Genomic DNA, 19841 nt, shown 5'->3' on the forward strand with positions numbered 1-19841 from the left:
TATACATTCATCTATTGAAGGCCACCTTGGTTGCTTTCAGTTTTTGGCAATAATGAATGATGTTGCTATAAACTTTGATGTGCAGGTTTTCATGAGGATGTAAATTTTTAACTTATTTGAGTAAATAACAAGGAACATGTTTGCTAGATCATATGATCAGTTATTTTTTTAAACACAATCTCAGTACATTTTTGTTTTTGCTTAAAATGTCTGGGATCCTTCGGGGGTAGGCACAGTGGCACTTTATAACAAGATGTGGTGATACTTGATAATTTATTTTCAGTTTTCCTCCTCAGAGGGTCTACCATTTGGTTGGTTGCAAAAGCAAAGGGGACCAGTTGAATGAATGGAAGAACTAATCTATAAAACTAGACCTGAAAGTTTACACAATTCAATCTAGAAAGATAAATGTGACAAGTAAGGATCAAAGTATATCGATTAATGCAGAGAGCAGGGATGGAATTTGTGTTGCTATATGGTAATACAATGTGAAAATAAAAAACATTTAGAAAGGATTAGGTGTATTCATGAGTGTTGGATAAATAACACCTATTAAGGTAGGTTATAAAATGTTTGTTTCCAACAAACATTTTATAACCTACCTCTCACCCCTTGTCCTAATATCAGAAAAAATAGCTGTGCTTCATATTCTGAAAATGTCAAAAATTTACTTCTTTTGGAAAGTTTTGGATCATTCTTATGTATTTAACTGAGCTGACTAGGACTAGAATAGGCTCCTACTGTGGTAAACTTATGAGATAAACCTTTTGCAAATTTTCTGCCCTCAACTCAGAAGTCTATAATAGCCATCATCCTGTGATGTTTTAGTGGTTATCTGGGAGCCATTTTGTTTACTGGCTGAGACTTTAAAAACAAACAAACATACAAACAAACAAACAAACAAAAAACTTTAAGGAACCATTCCCCCTAAAGTTCAGTCTTTTCCCTTCCAACTTCATTTGCTCTGCAACTAATAATAGTTCTTCAACTGTGATTTGTCATAAAGTTTTTTAAAACTAATCTGGAATTAAATACACAGACACACACACACACACACACACACACCCTGCAGGCTACTTAAGGAAAAAATTTTAAATACAACATTCTAAGCAATTATCCTCTGGATATTTGAAATAATATTCTATAAAAGAACAGAAAGCACCATGTAAACTTATGTTATACACATAGGTTTATTTTACCCAAGAATACAGAACTGCAATATTTAAATTAAATACACACACACACCCCCACACCCCCACACACACCCTGCAGGCTACTTAAGGAAAAAATTTTAAATACAACATTCTAAGCAATTATCCTCTGGATATTTGAAATAATATTCTATAAAAGAACAGAAAGCACCATGTAAACTTATGTTATACACATAGGTTTATTTTACCCAAGAATACAGAACTGCAATATTTGACCTTTCGGAAACAACAATGAACATATACTAAATGTCATCCAGTTCCACAAGCAAGGAACCTACACATCGTGCTTGACACTCCTTTACCCTTAGCTGCCATAGACAATCACATAGCACTGACAGTTTGACCTCTTAAATATTTCTCCAATCTGCCCTTTTCTCTCCATCTCCACTGCCCATGTCCTTGCCTGGTACTGCAGTAGAAAAACCAGCATTCTTGTATCTAAACTGACTGTCTTCTTTCCCTTCTTCATTCTTTAGTCAGAGTGGTCTTTTCAAATGCCTACATGACTATGACATGTTCTTGTATAAAAACTTTTAATATCTTCCCATTGCTTTTAGGGAAATACCAAAAGTTTTAACATGATCATCTGGTTTGGCTCCTGCCTAACACTCAGGCCTCAACTCTTACTGCTGTCTTCTTCACATCTGCATTCCATTTTCAGTGTTTCCATTTTGTCCTTCAAATGATCTATACATGCTCCTACTCCAGGGTCTTTGCACATGATATTGTCCTTTCCGGAATTATTCTTCATCCTCCTGTAAGTCTGTTTAACTCATACTGATGTTTCAGATTTTAGCTCAGAGTTTGTTTTTCCTTACCAATCTAGGCTAGGTCAGGTTTGTTCATTATGTGTTCTCATAGAAATCATTCCTTTTCATGCAAGAACTTGTTTTATTTTGTAATGATATGATCATTAATATGCATGTCTGTTTTCCCACTAGACTGTATACTCCTAGAGAGGACAGACTATATCAATATTTGTTCATTGTTATAACTCAAGATCAAGAACAGTGAGTGACAAGTACTAGAAGCTTGCTAAATATTTATTGGATAAATGAATGCATTTTAGACATTGTGAAGTATAGAATAAGTAGAAACTTGTTTCCATGTATTCATAATATTCAAATTTTCAATTTATCATATATTTGGGATTGATATTAGTATTAGTACGAATATTAGTATTCATAATGAGGATTTTTCTTACAAAAAAGTAAAAGTCTGAGAGCAGATGGCTTTACTAGTGAATTCTACCAAACATTCAAAGATAATTTAATATTTATCCTTCTCAAACTCTTTTAAAAAACTGAAGAAGAGGCAATACTTCCTAACTCATTTTATGAAGCCAACGTTACCCTAATATCACAACCTGTCAAGATTTAACACACAAAAAAAGAAAATTACACACCAATATCTCTGATGAATGCAGATGCAAAAATCCTAAACAAAATACTAGCAAATCAAATACAGCAATGCATTAAAAAAAATTATACATCACGATCAAGTGGGGTTCATTCTAGGTGCTGAAGGATCATTTAACGTGCAAATCGGTCAATGTGATACCCCACATTAACAAAATAAAGGATAAAAATCATATTGTCATATCAATAGATACAGAAAAAGCATTTGACAGGATACAACATCCATTTATAATTAAAACACTGAATAAAATGAGTATAAAAGGAATATAACTAAACATAATAAAGGCAAACCCTCAGCTAATATTATACTTGATGGTGAGAAACTATAAGAGTTTCCCTTAAGATCAGGACCAATTTTAAATAAAATAATTCTTCCCATTTTATGGTGTCATATTCTCAACCAACAACCAGAAAAGAGAGATAATATATTCAACAAATTGAATATATTGCACAATTTCCTAATATAACATTAAAATAATTCAATGCTAATTTGGAGAGAAAATCCATAACAGAAAGGAATGTGGGTGACTTTAGCTAGTTAGAGTTATTTATCCAACTTCACCTAGTTAGAGTTATTTATCCAACAGGTTGATATTTTCTTCTCCTTGGTTGCTTTTCTTCCCAGGAAAGCATTGTTGGTGCCTCTTTTCTTACTTTCCTGGCCTCTTTCTTCAGGGTTCAGTGTTTGTCCTTTTGTGTTAACCTTTGGAATTATTGAACAAGTTGTTACCAGAATCTGGGAAATCATGGCGAATGTCTTTCTACCTAATGAAGCAAAATCACAAGAACATAATCCTAAGGCGTTTCTTTGAGCACCATGTGAGTTTCTCTCTTCCATACGTTCAGTATTGTGATTCTTAGCGGATATTGACTTCTCTCTTGTTCCAGTAAGATGATTTCTTTGATATTTTGAGGGAAAATTAAACTCTTTTCATTTGGTTCATATTTGCAACAATGTTATTATTAATAAATATGTGCTAAGTAGCAGAATGCTGTAGGTAAAATATCAAATGGATAGAAACAAAAACATCTTAATCCATCGGGATTTGTGCTCTCTAAGACTGAAAATCATTATCTATGACATGGGATCATGCTATTTTTCTTCTCACTTAATACAAAAATTGTTCAATAAAATAGTCTAACTTAAAATGGGGTTCAAAGAAAGGAAAGTGGAAAAAGCTTGTAGATGCATGTAGAAATAGGCCTAAGGAGAGAAACATGCAGAAGTTGTAGGAATAATATTAAAATACACTTCAAAGCGTTAAGTGGAAGAAAAAGCTGATGAAACAAGTACGTGTTCAATCACAGAATCTAGCAGAGTTACAGTCACAGCCAAATATTTGTCATTTTATATTCAGTTACTTAAGATAACATGGGCTGAGGAGTACTGGGAGCTAAAAGAAAACATTGATAAAGGAGGATAAAGCAACCAGACTAAGTTTGGGTAGGACATGGCAAGATACTGAATCAATCTATTCTAATTACGTGAACTACAAAATTTAAATTTTGCAGAACAAATTCTGCTTTTGTTTTGGCTAAAAAGAAAATTCTATGAAATTAATTGAAAACATTTGCTAGCATATGTGATAATATCTTTGTCTAGTTGGATATAGGAGAACTGAATATTTTTGCAGCGCTTGTTTCATTCAGGATTATCTTTGTCGAACTTCACACCCACTCCCGCTGTCACCGCCACCATTAATACCCTGAGTATTGGAACATAGGTTTTGTTGTTTTTGTTTTTGTTTTTTCCCCAAAAAAGTGCTTTGGAATCTTTAATTATGCACTGATTTTTTAAATGATATCCCTTTGTAACTCTTTCTTCTATTTCTGGTACATGTAATGTCTGACAGAGCTAGACCACGTAGACCATCACACCAGGTCAAGTCCTATTCCAAACTCAACACTCAGGTGATATTAAGGAAATTTAATGAGATAAGATTAAGGAATAAAATAGTAACACTAAGACTGATAATTTTTTAAATAATTCATTTAAATGGAGTTGATAATCTTTTTAACTTCTTTCTTAACGGTCATTCATTGAAGCAGAAATTTTTTTTCCTGGAACTATTTAATTTCTCTTGTGGTTGCCCTGGCTATTGTCAAGCCACATTCTTCTCTTTGATTCCCTTTTAGAACTATATTGGGTCAACCAGTGGGATAACAAGTGATTTAGAGTCCAGGCTATAGATTCAGACAGTCTGAGATGAAAAAGCCGCTCTGCCACTTACTAGCTATGTAAACTCTCATCGAGATACTTAACTTTAACATCATAGATTGCCAAGAGGAATAAAATGAGATGATGCATGTAAAGCATTTAGCATTGTGACTAGTTTCCATTGGTAATTAAGGAAATGTCAATAATTACTAATTCTCACTTTAGTTTTCTTTTAATTCACATCCGTATATAATAGATCTGTGTTCCCTTGACTATTTATGGTGAAGGACAGTATTTTTTTGTTTCCAATTTTTTGCAGACAGATAATTTCAAAAATTATAATAAAATTAAATTACTAAAAAAGTACTTTCGAAAATACAAAGTAAAACCCCAGAGTTTCTATTTTTATATTTAACACATGTAAAAATATTTTTAAATTGCTATAGGAGTTTTTAAATGTTTTTGCTCAACTTCTGTAATTGTTTCATTGCAGACAGAAAATGGGTAATTTGTAGAGGGGAACAGGTTTCTGGGCCATTGTTTAAGTAGTACTGTGATGAAGACTATGTAACATATTTTTTTTTATCTTTTGAATGAGATAGCCTCATTTCTAAACTGTTCAAATATTTACTGACACTCTTATGTTTGGTATATGTAAATTTGATTTAATGTGATTTTTGTTCTATAACAAAAGTAAAAATCACTAACAATCTGAAAAACCCTTAAAATCGAGGATGGGGTTATGAGGGCAGTTTAACTTTGAGACATCACTAATCTCTACTTTGATGAAGCTTCTGAGTATTTGTCAGATCAAGAAACTCTGTATATCACTGTGTTCATGTGTTATCTGATGACATTATTCACTTGGATCATCCAAAAAAATTTTTAAAACTCATGGCAGCACTTTTTCTGGATTTTATTACATACTTTTGGTCTGATTTCTTTCACATAAAGAAGTACTAGCACTATCAGTTTTATATTTTCCTTTTAAACAAAGCTCTATACAGTTAACATATAACCCTACGTATATTGGAAATATAAATTAATATTATTAGCATAATAATATTAATTTGTATACTATTGGGAAGCTGATATGTAACAAAACACCAGAACACATTTGATCTGAGAGCTCAGTTTTTACTCATAACACTACCTGCTATGACACCTTTATCTCATTCCAACCTTTCCCTAGAGAATTTATGAAAATGGTTAGTTATGTTTTCCTGGGGAATGGTTGGCAACAGATGCAACCAACCCAATGTGTTTTGTTCAATATTTCTTTAATTGATTAAGGGGGAAAAAGGTACATACAGTTTGAACGAAGGGAGAAGAGATTAATTTAGAGTACTTATATATTTTCTTGTTTCTTTTTTTTAAAACACTGAAGAATATATGTGTCCCTCTTAACAATTGTATTCTAAGAGATGTATCACCTATGTAGGTATGATAGCATATATCATTCATTACTGTTTTTCATCTCTATTGTTTTCCATATGTGGGTATAGATATAAAGAGCAACACTATAAGTTACATATTTTCTGTTTTAGTTCAATGAATAATTCAATTGAATTAGTAATTATCTCTGTCAGTTAGCAATTGCCTTTTTGATTCTATGTAACAAACAACCACAAAAGCTGATGTGGCATATAATTGTAAACTCATCTTGTTTGTGCATCCAGAGTCAGGTGGACTGGCTGTTTAGACCATGGCAGGATCGATCACATGTCGGAAAATAGGCTAGTTTAGATTGGGTCATCTTGGCTTTGCTCCACCTGTGTCTCTTCTCCAGCAAGGGTAGCCCAGGTATGCTCTCATGGTAGAGGTGGAGGCAGAGTTAGGGCAAACCCCATTGCACAAGTGCTTGTCAAACCTTTCCACCCGCCCCTTTACTTCATAGTGGTTAAGACACATCAAATTACACACTAAAAGGCATTGATTCAAGGAAGGGTGAATAATTTGGGCCACTTTTGCAATTGATCACATATCTAAATATAAATCCTTTCAATTAAATAATATGAAAAATATGAGAAATGAGTAGAAATAGTTAAATATATTTATCTTGATGTAAATAAATGTACCTTGGTCAAGTTACACAAACTCATCTGTGCTGTTTCTTCATTTCTAAAATGAGAATAATAATACCAATCTCATACAATTATAGGGTCATAGGATTATAGTAAGAAATAAATTAATTGATTATGTGAAGTGCTTAAAATAGTGTCTGGTTCAAAAGTATGTACGATTTAAGTGTTAGCTATAGTTATTAACATTATTATTATTGTTGTTATTAATTATTATTTATTATTATTATTATTATTATTTTGAGATATTCACTGTTGAGCACTGACAAATGTGTGAAGATGGTATATGGTTGTAGCAATAATTTAAGCGTATTTATTTTATGATATTTCTTGCTAACATTTATAGCACGGGTGCCATCTATTCATGTTACAAGCACTATTATTTTAGGAATTTATACATACCTATATTCTAGAGAAAATACATTTAACATTATAAAGCCAGTTGTCATGTGTTTTTATTTATAATTTTAAAATTTCTTAAAGTTGTGCTGTAAAGACTTTACACTTCATTTTTGTTTGTTTCCAGTGTCTTTAATAAACTTTATACAATTGTCGAGAAAAGGTAGTAAGCTTATGGATAATACTAATTTGTTGATATTTCCTAAAATTTTGTGATCATTTATTAATTCATTCTGTATGGTAATAGGAACAAGGGACAATGCTTCCCAAGCTCTAATGTGTGTACAAATCACCTAGGGTTTTGTTAAAATGCAAATTCTGATTCAGTAGGTCAGGGATGGAGCTTGGGATTCTGCATCTCTACAAGTGACCAGGTGAAGAAGTTGGTATTGGTCCCTGAATAAATTATGTATATTTAAATATTATATATATACATGTCTGTGTATATATGGTATATATTAAAGTATATAAAATACATCTTTATATTAATAAATTAAATTAATTATTTAATATTTAATTATATAATAAATAATATTCTTGCCACAGTTCTTAAAAACCATGTCAATAAGTCATAAAAATAATTAAATACAATCTAAAAATACATTTTAATATGTAAAATAATATGTCTAAAGATATCTTAAGTGTGTATTTATATTTATGTAACATCTCTAAATGTTAAATAATATATTTATTGGCAAAAAAGTCTTTATTTAAAATTTTGTTTCCCTAGAAAACTATTAAAGTAACAGCTTCTAGTCCTATAAACAGAAGTGCTATAAAAACTGCTTTGTTGCTGAGAATATCTGTAAAATCACTGGGTCCCATAATTAAATAAAAGCTGTCTCTTAAACACATATATAATAATACATTAGTTTGAAGTATACACACAATTTATCATACCATATTTTTTCTCCCTGTGGGCATTACAGCCCAATATTATAAATATTTGATTATGTGGAATTTCAGATAAGTAAAATGCATTAGTCAACTATATTTTCTACTGCATTTTTAAGTACAAATTATTTTTTATTTCAAAGTTTATAACTATAAAATCTGAAAGGTCAGAATATTCGTTCCTTTATATGTAATTTTAAGAATGCTCTGCATTTTTTAAGGAAATAAGTAGTGTCAGAACAATATCATTAAAGAATATAATTGATTTAAAAAACTATAAAAGATGAAGGGAAGTGGGATCAATCTCTGCTGACTTCATGATAAACTCTAGTAGACTACATCTCCAAAAAGAAGGGACGATAATAAAAGCTGAGAATACAGTTTAAATGGATCATTGGGATTCTCACCTAAAGATATATCTAATTAAGTTGAAACTTGTTAAGAAAAAATAATTAACTACTGCCCTGGTCATGAGAATAATTAATATTTGAGTTGTACTTTTTGACTTAATTTATGGTTTATAAATATAGCTATAGTTTACAACTTAATTTATAGTTTACAAATCATTAAGCACCTCTATTATCTTATTTGATATTTGCAGGAAATCTTTGTGATTTGTTATTATTTTCCAAGTAAGAACTTGGAATTGTGGCTTCCTCCTCTTCTCAGTTTAAGGCTGGGAAGGAATATCTAGAAGTCCAGGGTCAGGTTCCTTACTGCTCTGTTGATGAAAGGAGACTGACTTTTTGATGACTCTGGAATATAGAAGTTAATAAAATACTAATAACTTACTTATTATGGATGTATTTTGTGCTATTTGATACTATATATCTAATATTACTTCTATATCCTCTCTATTTTGGAATTACCTTGTATTCTAATAAATGCTGTAAATATGTCTGGAATACCTGTTTATGTGTTTCCCTTTGAAACAGTGGTGGTGGTGGTACTTGTGCTGGTGCTGGTGCCAGGCGAACTTGCAGTTATTAACCAAACATAATTTCCATTTAGTCATAGATAACATTAAAGATGATACAGTAACTACCTAAATGGGAATTTGTGGGATACAACTTGCATATTCGTATGGGAAGCACAGGCTTATAACACACAATAAGGCTTTTCCAGGCATGAAACTGATTCAAATCGTATACGTATGTATACATGAAAATAAGTACAATCTAAGTTTAATTTGAGAATAGTTAGCTCACTAGGAATTTTGAAATTAGATTAAAAACCCCTCTCCCAATTACCTGTGTTGGAAAGCCCTCAGAATTTACTTTACATCAGGCTTGGCAAAAATTTTTTGGCAAAGAATCATATAGCACCATTACAGGCTTTGCTGGCCGCACAATCTCTGTCTCAACAACTCACCTCTGAACTTTGTAGCATGAACTTTGTAGGCAAAAACTGTAATTTGACAACCACTAAGATAGATTCTCAAGGTCACTGTTAGTTCTTAGGTGACAGTTATGCTAAATTATCTGGGTTTATGGCTAATTCCTTGGTTATAAATTATGGAACTTGGGCCCTCTCTTCCCTCCACTCTCTCCTTTCATCCTTAATCCAGAAGCTTAGCTGTGTACATGCAAGTGGCTCATCAGGGTATTTTCCTAAACAAAGACATTTCTCTTAGAAGAGGAATCCTGCTGCTACTGTTAAGATAGTAAGTACACCACAGATGGTGCTTTCATTTCAAAAACAACCACAACACAAAAGAAAATATGAAATTTTTGTTTAATTGTTGTGTTTTTCTATTCTATGGTTTCATGATTTAGTTTGGCAAGGATACAAATTAATATTTAAGCTTCTACTGGAACTCAACTGTTGATTTTGTTGTAGTGGTGTTGCTGGTTCTAAATATAGCCAGGCAAGATGAGAAAAAGACACATTAAACTTCTTATCTATTTCTTTATGGCAGTTTCAGAGAGTTTATATTTAAGCTTAAATTTAAATAAGCATTCTCATATTATCACTACCTGGTTAGAGTGTTTCACTGGCGCAATCATCATATTACTCAAATGTATAAAAACTGTAAGTGAGGCTAGGGCCGCGTCGATAAGCCACCTGGGATTCCTTCTTTCTTTATACTTCTCTTTCCACTCTACATTGGAGGTTGCAAACTGGAGGTTTGTGGGCCCCATCTCATCTCCCTGGTCCATGCTATACAGAAAAACAAAAGCAAGAACTAAGAAATATTTGCTACTATTAAAAGGAAATTTTATCTAGAAACCTGGATTTCTTACTTCCTTTGAAAAATCAGATCTACTAAAGATCTAAGGTTTTATTTTCACATGAGAACCATGTAAAGAACAACTGCTCCTTTTACCATCCTTTCTACTATTCTCTCTGTCTGTTCAGCACTGAGCCTGAGTAAGGGGGCATTTATACTCATAACAGTACTATGATTACCCCAGCTTGCTTCTTCACTCTTGTATCTGCCCGGCCAGTATAGACATGTGAGTTTCTGGCCCCTGCTGGGTGCATGATCCCTGGAAATTTCATCAATTATAATTATTTCAAGTCCTACCTATGGGACTTTTCACTGAATCTATCTCCCTAAAGCATATTGTAGGACTCAAACACAAAATTATGACTTTATTAACTGTACAACTGCTATTAAGAGCATTTTTGTTTATGTTGGTTAATGTCCCTTTTTCCTTGAGAGGAAGTGCCAAGAAAAAAGAAAAGATTTTTTTCTCGTCAATAAATTTTATAGCATATAGCTTTTCTCTTTTTGTCTTGGCTACCAGGAAGTTCAGAACTCAATTTAATAATGTGTCATAATTCTCGTGGTATTTCTCTTCTTTATGCATCATGGATTATTATGTTAATACTAAAGTTAGCACACACATACACATGTTCTACAATTTTCAAGTGCATTTCGCAAGAGTTCAGGCTTCAACACGTCAGTATGTAAGTGATACATATACTAACTTCTCAAAACTATCCTCCAAATTAACAACAGATTTGTATTTATTATACTAATCAGGCTATGCCCTTATGCCCTTGCTTATTTATGAATCCTACATATCTACCTCTTGCTTATAAGAAATTTAACCTGTTAATCGGCACATCTAAAACCCTTTATCACATTTCTGCAACCCACCCTCCTATCCACTTCTGCCCCCATAAAGTTCAGTAATGGACTAATTATAGTTCTCCAAATGTACCATGGCACTTCCCACCATTGTCTTTCACAATACCATTTATTCTATCTATAATCCCTCTAATATTTTGAAGGTAAATCTACGATGGCAAATATTACATTGTAGTGTCATTTTTTAAGCACATGAATTTTAACCAAATTCTTCCAGTGAAGAACCTTGTTCATTTTGAATATTTTCATTTTGGTATACCTGATACTCAGCACCATATTTGGTATACAAATTGTGCTCACTGGCTAATTTATTAATTTAGATAAATTAGTAAATTGACTAATTTAGCCAAATTTGGTTTGCTGAAATATTGCTAGAATTGAAATAACTGATACAGGGTATATTTTAGACTTTAAGAAATGGGGAATGTTTTTTAGAATAAGTTTGATTGTTTACTATATGCCAGGTTCTCTTCAAAATATATAACATGTATTAATTCACTTAATCCTCCCAGCCACTCTATTATCCTATGATTTAGTACCCATTTTAGAGAAGAGGAAACTGAGGGCCAGAGATTAAGTAATTTCTCCAAAGACGCACAGTTGGTAAGGAATGGGCCAGATTTGAACCCAGGGGGTCCTGGTTCCACAGCTGGTGTTTATAGTCTTCTACTCCACTGCCTCTCATTTACATATTGAAAGTATATCTGTTCCTTATGAAACCAAATAAATAGTAACTAATCTTTTTTTTCATTATTTATTTATTTATAAATTAATTAATTAAATTTTTATGGTGACATTAGTTAACGAAGTCCTATAAGTTTCAGCTGTACATTTTAACAGTAAGGCGCATATATATATATATATATTTACATTATGTGTTCACCTCCCATATTGAGCTTTCTTTCTGTCACCACATATTTGACTCCTTTTACTCCATCTACCTCCCTCTTTCCCCCTCTCCCACAGTAATCTTAACTTTCATTAGTTTTATCAGTTCTTCTGGGAACGCAGGGATTCTTTTGGGCTCCAATATTTGATGAGCAGTTTAATTCTTGAAAAGTATAGAAAAGTATAGCAAAATATATTAGACAGTAGTACCTTTGATTATAGTATGCGTGTGCACATTAATTATTTAACCAAGAATAAAGAGTGAAAATGTACCAACCTGTCTCTACCATCACAAGTAACTGAAAGCAATAATTCTCATTGCAGAAGACAGAAAGAATCACCTATTTGTGAAGTCACTGGCACAGCTCACAGAAAGGGGATGTGGAATTGATTTCCTTAGAATCCTAAGATGCAAACATTTTATGTAAAAAGACTTAGTGTCAGATGTCCTTAAGGTATACTCTGAAAATAAGTGACTTTTTCCACATTAAGATCTTCATTCTCTTTCACATTCAACTGAGTAAACCTAAAGTGGAGATGATACAGTCCTAAGTTGCTGATGGTAATGCAAGTAGTGTCTTCCATGTTTCTTACATTATAGTAGCGGGGATCAGATGAGAATAAAAGTTGGCTTATGGACCTGCGTTTCCTTATGGACCTGCATTTCCAAAGCTGGAGGCCCTGTTTTCTCTAAGTAAACATCAGTCACTAATGATGCTATCAATAAAGTGAACCAGGCTCTGGGCAGAGACCTGAGGTGTTAGAAGCCAGGTGTCAGCTCCTCTGACCCCTGAGTAATCTCAGTTTGGGTCAGCTTTTACCAACCCCACTCCCAGCTGGTTTTGAGATAGATTTTAACTAATAAATAATATGCTTGGATGCCTTGGACTATCTCAATTAAAAAATGAGTGACATGCCAAAGTCTCAGCTGTTTATCCTAGAAGGTGCACTTTCAACCAATATGTTATATTTCTTAGTCATTTGAGGATAAGCCAAATTTGCAGCATTCTATGTTATTTTCCTCACCACAAATGTCTGAACAAGCATGTTTTTATCAGTCTTTCCTATGAGGCATGGTCTGGCGATTGACTCAGTGAGACTGTTAATTATTAATGAGAAAACTAATAGGATATTTGCAAAAATAGAATTTAGCGGAAGGAAACATTTATTTTGATGGGATCTTACTCAAACTTGAGGTAGCACTGTCTACATAAATTCCTTTGGGAGGAGGCAGACTGTCTTTTGGCTATTTTAAAATCATCGAATTAATCACTGTATGTCATCTTTGTCATGAATAGCATCTGCCATTAACAAAACCTGTTTCCTTTGGGAAACTATTAGCTTTTCAGTGAATTAGTTAAAGTTATGGGGCATTCTGAATAAATTATATTCTGCAAGAGAAACCATTTGATAATTCACATTCTCATGAGAAATACTGAAAGAAAGTTTCTACAGGCAATAATGTCACATTCCTTATAGTTAATATAAATTTAATTCTTAAAAGTTTTATTTTTTTATACTTTAAAAGATGTGTTATTTTTTAGAATGTGTATAGAAAACAACTCTTTTAAAAAAATATTATTTATATACATTTCATGTATATAAAACATCACAATATTTAGCCTATTTTAAATAACCATAAAAACCAGTTAAGTGATTTCCATGGTCTGTAACTAGGAAGATTGAATTCTTAAATTAACTTTAATAAAGGTCTATCAGAAATGTCTTTGTAGGTTAAATTGTAGAAGTATGTAAAAGTCATCTATGAATATATGTGTTATTAAGGATAATTATAAAGTACCAAAACATCGTGCTACTTATCAATCAATGTAGATCATGGCATTGAGAGTCGTTGCTTTTAACTCACTGTACTCTTTCCAAAAATGCTGGGTGATCTCAGTCAGGGCAGCTTTTGCTATTTCTCTTCAAGAGTTCCAGTGGGGCTCCAAACCATGGAATTATGTCATTATTTTCAGCTCTGTCACTATGAACAGCTAACAACACCTGGCCTCAGCTCCCGTATGTCAACTGATTGTCACGGTTTTAGTTTGAGGTTTCAATTTGTCTCTTTGTAGGTAAAAACGTATCAGTCTATAATATCAGTGATCTAATAAACAGCTGGCAGCTGTTAAGGTATCATATAATTAATCCTATGGAAATATCGAAAACAGGTTAGCAAATACCTTAAATGCATTTTTTGGTTGTTTTGTTTACTGTGAATATATGTTACTTTATTGTGCTCTTTTTTGTTATACCCTGGTTGAATTGTTTTCTGTTTAAAAAAAGCAGTTTTGAGTTTGTTCATGTGTTCTATTTTCTTATTGAAAAACAACTATACTTTTGCTATACATATATTCCCAATAATAACAGATTATTCTCTATTCGTTGTATATAGAAAAAAGTGCATGCAAGAAGAGGTACATCTGGTCATCTCATGGTGGATGAGCTTCTGAAGGATGAAAGAGAAACCACATTCCTTCTTCTAACTTTCTTTTCTTCCTTTTCCCTCTACAGGAACTTTTTACCCCTGAATGCAAGTTTAAAGAATCTGTTTTTGAAAACTATTATGTAATCTACTCATCTATGCTGTACAGACAACAAGAATCTGGTAGAGCCTGGTTTTTGGGATTGAATAAGGAAGGGCAAGTTATGAAAGGAAATAGAGTAAAGAAAACCAAACCAGCAGCTCATTTTCTACCCAAGCCATTGGAAGGTGAGTGTTATGTGTGCATTATCTTTATCAGATTTATTACACATTTATTTTTCACAGTGATAACTCTACCATGGATGCAAGGAACCCTCATGTAATGGTAGATATATTCTTTATCTGGATGTGGGTATTTGTTGCATAGGTATCTACTTAAGTTGTGCATTTAAGATTTGTATACTTCACCGTATATATGTATACAGGCATATTAGTGAGTACATATATTTATATATGTGTGCGTGTATATACATATACAGAATACATAAAATGACAGTAAGTCATTGAAACCCAAACAATTAATGACCAGGGCCTATCTAGGAAAGGAAAAATTACATAGGAGTCTGAAATATGAGTGAATTATTATGCATTATATGATAAAGCATAAATAAGAAATTAGAGAGGTTTCCTGGCCTTCCAAAATAACACCTCTATGATTTGGCCTTATTCTTTCAAATGAATTTTGAGACCATTGAACTCATCAATATTCAAATGCAAGAAAAAAATTTAAAAACTAAGTCAATAAAGAAATCTTGATTTATTTATTGTCACCTTGCTTTGTCTCTTTACATTAATTTTTGTTTTAAATATAGACAATTAAGAATTGACTAAATTTCTAAAACCTTATCTCTTAGCTGCATAAATGTAATGAAAACGGACAGGGCCTTTATGTCTCTTAACTGAAGCGAAATGTGGAAGTTAGCAATTTAATATACCCAACAGGAAATATCTGATACTCTAAAAGTGTGGTGTAATATTACTTGGTATTTCAATTGCACACTGAACTGTTGTACGTAATGTGTGTGTTATGTGTATGTATATAATATGAGGAAGAAACAGTATTTTTAAATAATTAGCAAAGTACTTTTAAAAACAAAGAAGAAGGTGTTATAATGACAGAGGTTATCACATAATGTAATTGATAGAGAAAATTAATTTCTAACTTTCAAGACCCACACAGGATATAAATTATATCACTGGAAATGTTAGGACAAATTCGGTACTTGATTAATTATTGATGCTCTGGAACATTTGTATCTCTTACATAACTTCAATCAAGGTTAATGTTCCAATGTTATTGTCTCCCAATTAAATTAGTAGTTGGAGTGAGGGATTGGAAAGAGGGATTGGAAAGTGCTTCAAGGATTTGGATTAATCCGTTTTACTACATTGACAAGTCCTTTAATATAGGTCTGATGTACACATGCACTTTCAAATATGTGTGCCACTGAAAACTCACATTATGCATTGATGCAAAAGGTAAAACTCTACCATCTTGAACATGGAGAATGCCTATGGTAGGTTCCAACTAAACACATCTCTTCGTACAATACAGTAAGTCCTCACTTAACATCAGCAATAGATTCTTGGAAACTGCAACTTTAAATGAAACATTTAACGAAATTAATTTTACCATAGGCTAACTGATATTAGCAAGAGTTATGTTCCTATGGCATATTTCTGGCCTCATAAGTATCACTGAACTTCTAAATAAAGACTCTAAACATTTCTAATATTAAACATTGAAATAAATGTAGGTTATACATACACTTAAGAAAGATTAATAAAAATGAGTAAGAGAATTATTTTCAAACCCACTTATTCTAGCTCAGGGTTGCAGGTGGCAGGAGCCTTTCCCTGCAGCTCAGGGCACAAGGTAGGACTCTTCCTCGGCCAGGATACCCTTCTATCACAGGGCACACTCACACCCACGCCTACATTCACTCAGACTGAGACAATTGAGGCACACCAATTCACCTATTGTGCACATCTTTGGGATGTGAGAGGAAACTCACATTCACTTGCAAACACTAGTCCCTGGAGAAAACCTACGCAGACATAGAGAGAATGTGCAAACTCCACACAGAGAATGTGAAGAAAGTAATGTCTTCCGTTTGAGGACGGAGAATTACTGCTTTAAAACAGGACTTCTTCTCAACGTGATTGCTTTACCTTAGGGTAAACAGGACTGAGCAAACTGCTGAGGTCTGTGCGTGTATTGATGCTTGAACCTAATCAGGTAATGTTTCCTTTTCCGCCTTTCTTCACACCTTCCTGCCAATAGTTGCCATGTACCGAGAACCATCTTTGCATGACGTTGGAGAAACGGTCCCCAAGGCCGGGGTGACGCCAAGTAAAAGCACAAGTGCGTCTGCAATAATGAATGGAGGCAAACCAGTCAACAAAAGTAAGACAACATAGCCAGATCCTCACAGGTGTTGTGACTTACTCATCCTGAGCACAGTTGAGTGATTTATCCTTGCCAGACTTTTCTGCTCCCGTGGCTGAGGAGCAGCTGGAAGTAAGCGGATGCTTGCTCTTTGCTGTCTTGAACTTCTTGGTTGCAAGTGGATAAATCTCAACCTGTTGCACCCCCCACAATAAGAAGACACCTGGATAACCAGCTAAACTCAGACCATGGAATGCCCTACCAGATATGGAATGCCTTTTTAATATCTTTTCTGTGACCGTGACACTTCATGTGAATGACATACTTCACAAGTACACTCGATACCTTGCCTGCTGACAGCTACCCATAATCCTTTTTGAGTCCTGTTTCAGCGAAATCCATGTGTTTAAGTTCAATTTTGTAGCACACAAATACTACTGAGTAATTTCTAGTTAGAAGCTGTAAACCTGTGCTATTACAGATTTCCCTTCTTCCCGTTTTTACAGGGCTGCTCGCTCCACTGTCTGTGACCTTTCGCAGGGATTGTGTTCCTCTAAATCTTAAACGTTGCAGTTGGCGTAATTTGGAGAGTGATCAGGGAATCAGGAAGCCTTCTAAACCTATTATTACAAATCGCATCTATAAAGATTAAGAGTGTTGTCTCCGGCTCACACTATCAATTAAACACACATATATGCTCTAGTCAGTAGCAGATACTGTGCTCCTGAGGTTGGCGTTGCTGGGGTGAGAAATGGGTCAAACACAGTCCGTGGGACATTCTCTACGATATGTGTTTGACATCCCCTCTAGTTTCTTTGTGTGTGTGTGTTTTATACATATCACAAGCTTACTGGTAATGGTAACATTTGCCTTGCCCAGCGAGCAAGACCCACTGGTTTTTGAGAAAGTGGGTCCTAAGAACTCTGTAGGCCTTGTAGGCCTGATTAAGGTTCATTTTTCATCTACTAATCCTCATTATTTGGAAAAAAGAAAAAAAAAATCAATAATTACAACCTACAAGAGTTGCGCTACCTAAATCCATTTCAGATATAATCCTTCCTGTTTTTAATGAACGGAACTCAATGCCATCCCTGGTTTTGGCTGTGTTCCACTCATACTCAGCAGAGCATGGGCAAGGCGGCTGTTGTGTTCTTTTCTGCAGCAGCAATGCAAACCTTAGTTATAAATTAGACTTTAATATTTTTGGTGTTTAATGACAAGTTTTTAAACTGGACACATTAGGAAAAAATATTTTTTTGAGCTCAGCATGCTGAGTCAGGTACTGTGTATTTCACCAGTCCATACCTCTAACTCAGCTTCATGGGCCCAGGTCACCTAATGGCTGGAGTAGAGGTGCCTTGCCATGATCTCAGAAGGCAGTCTGTTGAATTATTCTAGATAAAAGTAAAGGCAAACCAACATGTTCAAACATCAGGTTTTTGGTCCATTCGACTGATTTGCTTTTGTTTTATTTGCTTTTTAAATTTCTTTTTCAATAACTTGGAGTTTAGGGAAGACACCTACCAAGAAAGGCCATGAATAGTTGACTACACAGCGAAGAAACCATACAAAATGTTCAATATTGGATATAAAGAGTTTCAAAATGTTTAATACTAAATTGTTTGGAAATATATTTGTTAACTCTGTGTATACTTAATAAAATTCAATGTTTTGTCCTAAGAAGAGTTACTTGAGACCAAACTGAACCTCATTTATAGAAAACTATATGTGGGATCAATATACTGGCCTCTTGTTATTATTTCCATGTGGAAGGATGACCCAGTTGTCATCCCCTCCCTGCACTGTATTTACTGGGAAATTATTTTGTCACTGCTTTTCTAAGTCTCCATGACAGCCCTTGCCCAGCATTTTAAAATATTGGCCTGCTTAGCTCATTAAAGATTTAGTATAAATTTAACTGTTTATGCTTATTTCATTTTGGATTTCATTTCATATTGGATTCCATTTTAATAAATAAAAAATTAGCATAATGTTTGAGTAGATTTGTTGTTGATAATGCTAAAGTACAAATACAACAAAATGATTCTTTTGACTCTTCTTAATTTTTTGTTGAACCATTTTGAAGCCTATTTTTAACAGGATAAGTTAAAATACACTAGTTGAATTTAATTAACCAATTACTTAGGGAAGATGTATTCCATAATATGTGGCAAACTGTGAATAATTTAACTTGAAATTCCAATGAGATGGGCTTATAAACACTGCTTACTCCAACACACACACACACACACACACACACACACACACACACACACACACATTAAAATACCCCACCAATTTGTTTTTGGTAATTAGCCCTACTTGCAGTTTTTACTTCCCCCCTGCAAGCCTATTTATTGGTTAAAATTAAGACAATATTTTTCTAAATGATGGATTTATGTAAATATGCACCTTTGTTTTGTTTTTTTACATGAGTTGTCTATAAGGGCATTTATTCCTATGAATGGATGTCAGAATACTTTCTTCTAATATATGTTTAGACATATTGCAGAGGGATCTTTGTTATTTGTAAATTAGTTTAATCATTTCCTTTGTGTCTGGTCTCACCTGTTGCATGGGATGAGGACAACACTGACAAACTGCATGTAGGACCTGTGTTTCAAGAACTGTTGGTATGTATTACTCAATTTACATACAAAGAGTTTGTCTGCATTGTACAGTTTCTGTGTTTAATATCATTTGTTGTATTCACAATACAACACATTGAATAAAATATTTGTATAAAGACATATTATAAAACATCAAACAACTTTATGTAATGAAATGGCATTGCACCCCCCACAAATATAGAGAGAAATTT

At 33.5% G+C, this 19841-nt stretch overlaps 1 protein-coding gene across 7 annotated transcripts in view; it reads left to right on the top strand.

Moving 5' to 3' along the window:
• Positions 1-19011, top strand: part of FGF14 (fibroblast growth factor 14) — a 565286-nt gene extending 546275 nt beyond the window's left edge. For all 7 annotated transcript variants that reach the window (XM_025044986.1, XM_025044987.1, XM_025044988.1 and 4 more), the window contains 2 exons: positions 14661-14859; positions 16916-19011. In XM_025044986.1, the coding sequence (XP_024900754.1) occupies positions 14661-14859; positions 16916-17052 (336 nt within the window). In that variant the 3' untranslated portion in view covers positions 17053-19011. The remainder of the gene's footprint in view (positions 1-14660; positions 14860-16915) is intronic.
• Positions 19012-19841: the final 830 nt, after the last annotated feature.

The sequence above is a fragment of the Pteropus alecto genome, unplaced genomic scaffold (assembly GCF_000325575.1).
Source record: "Pteropus alecto unplaced genomic scaffold, ASM32557v1 scaffold13, whole genome shotgun sequence".
NCBI lineage: Eukaryota > Metazoa > Chordata > Mammalia > Chiroptera > Pteropodidae > Pteropus > Pteropus alecto.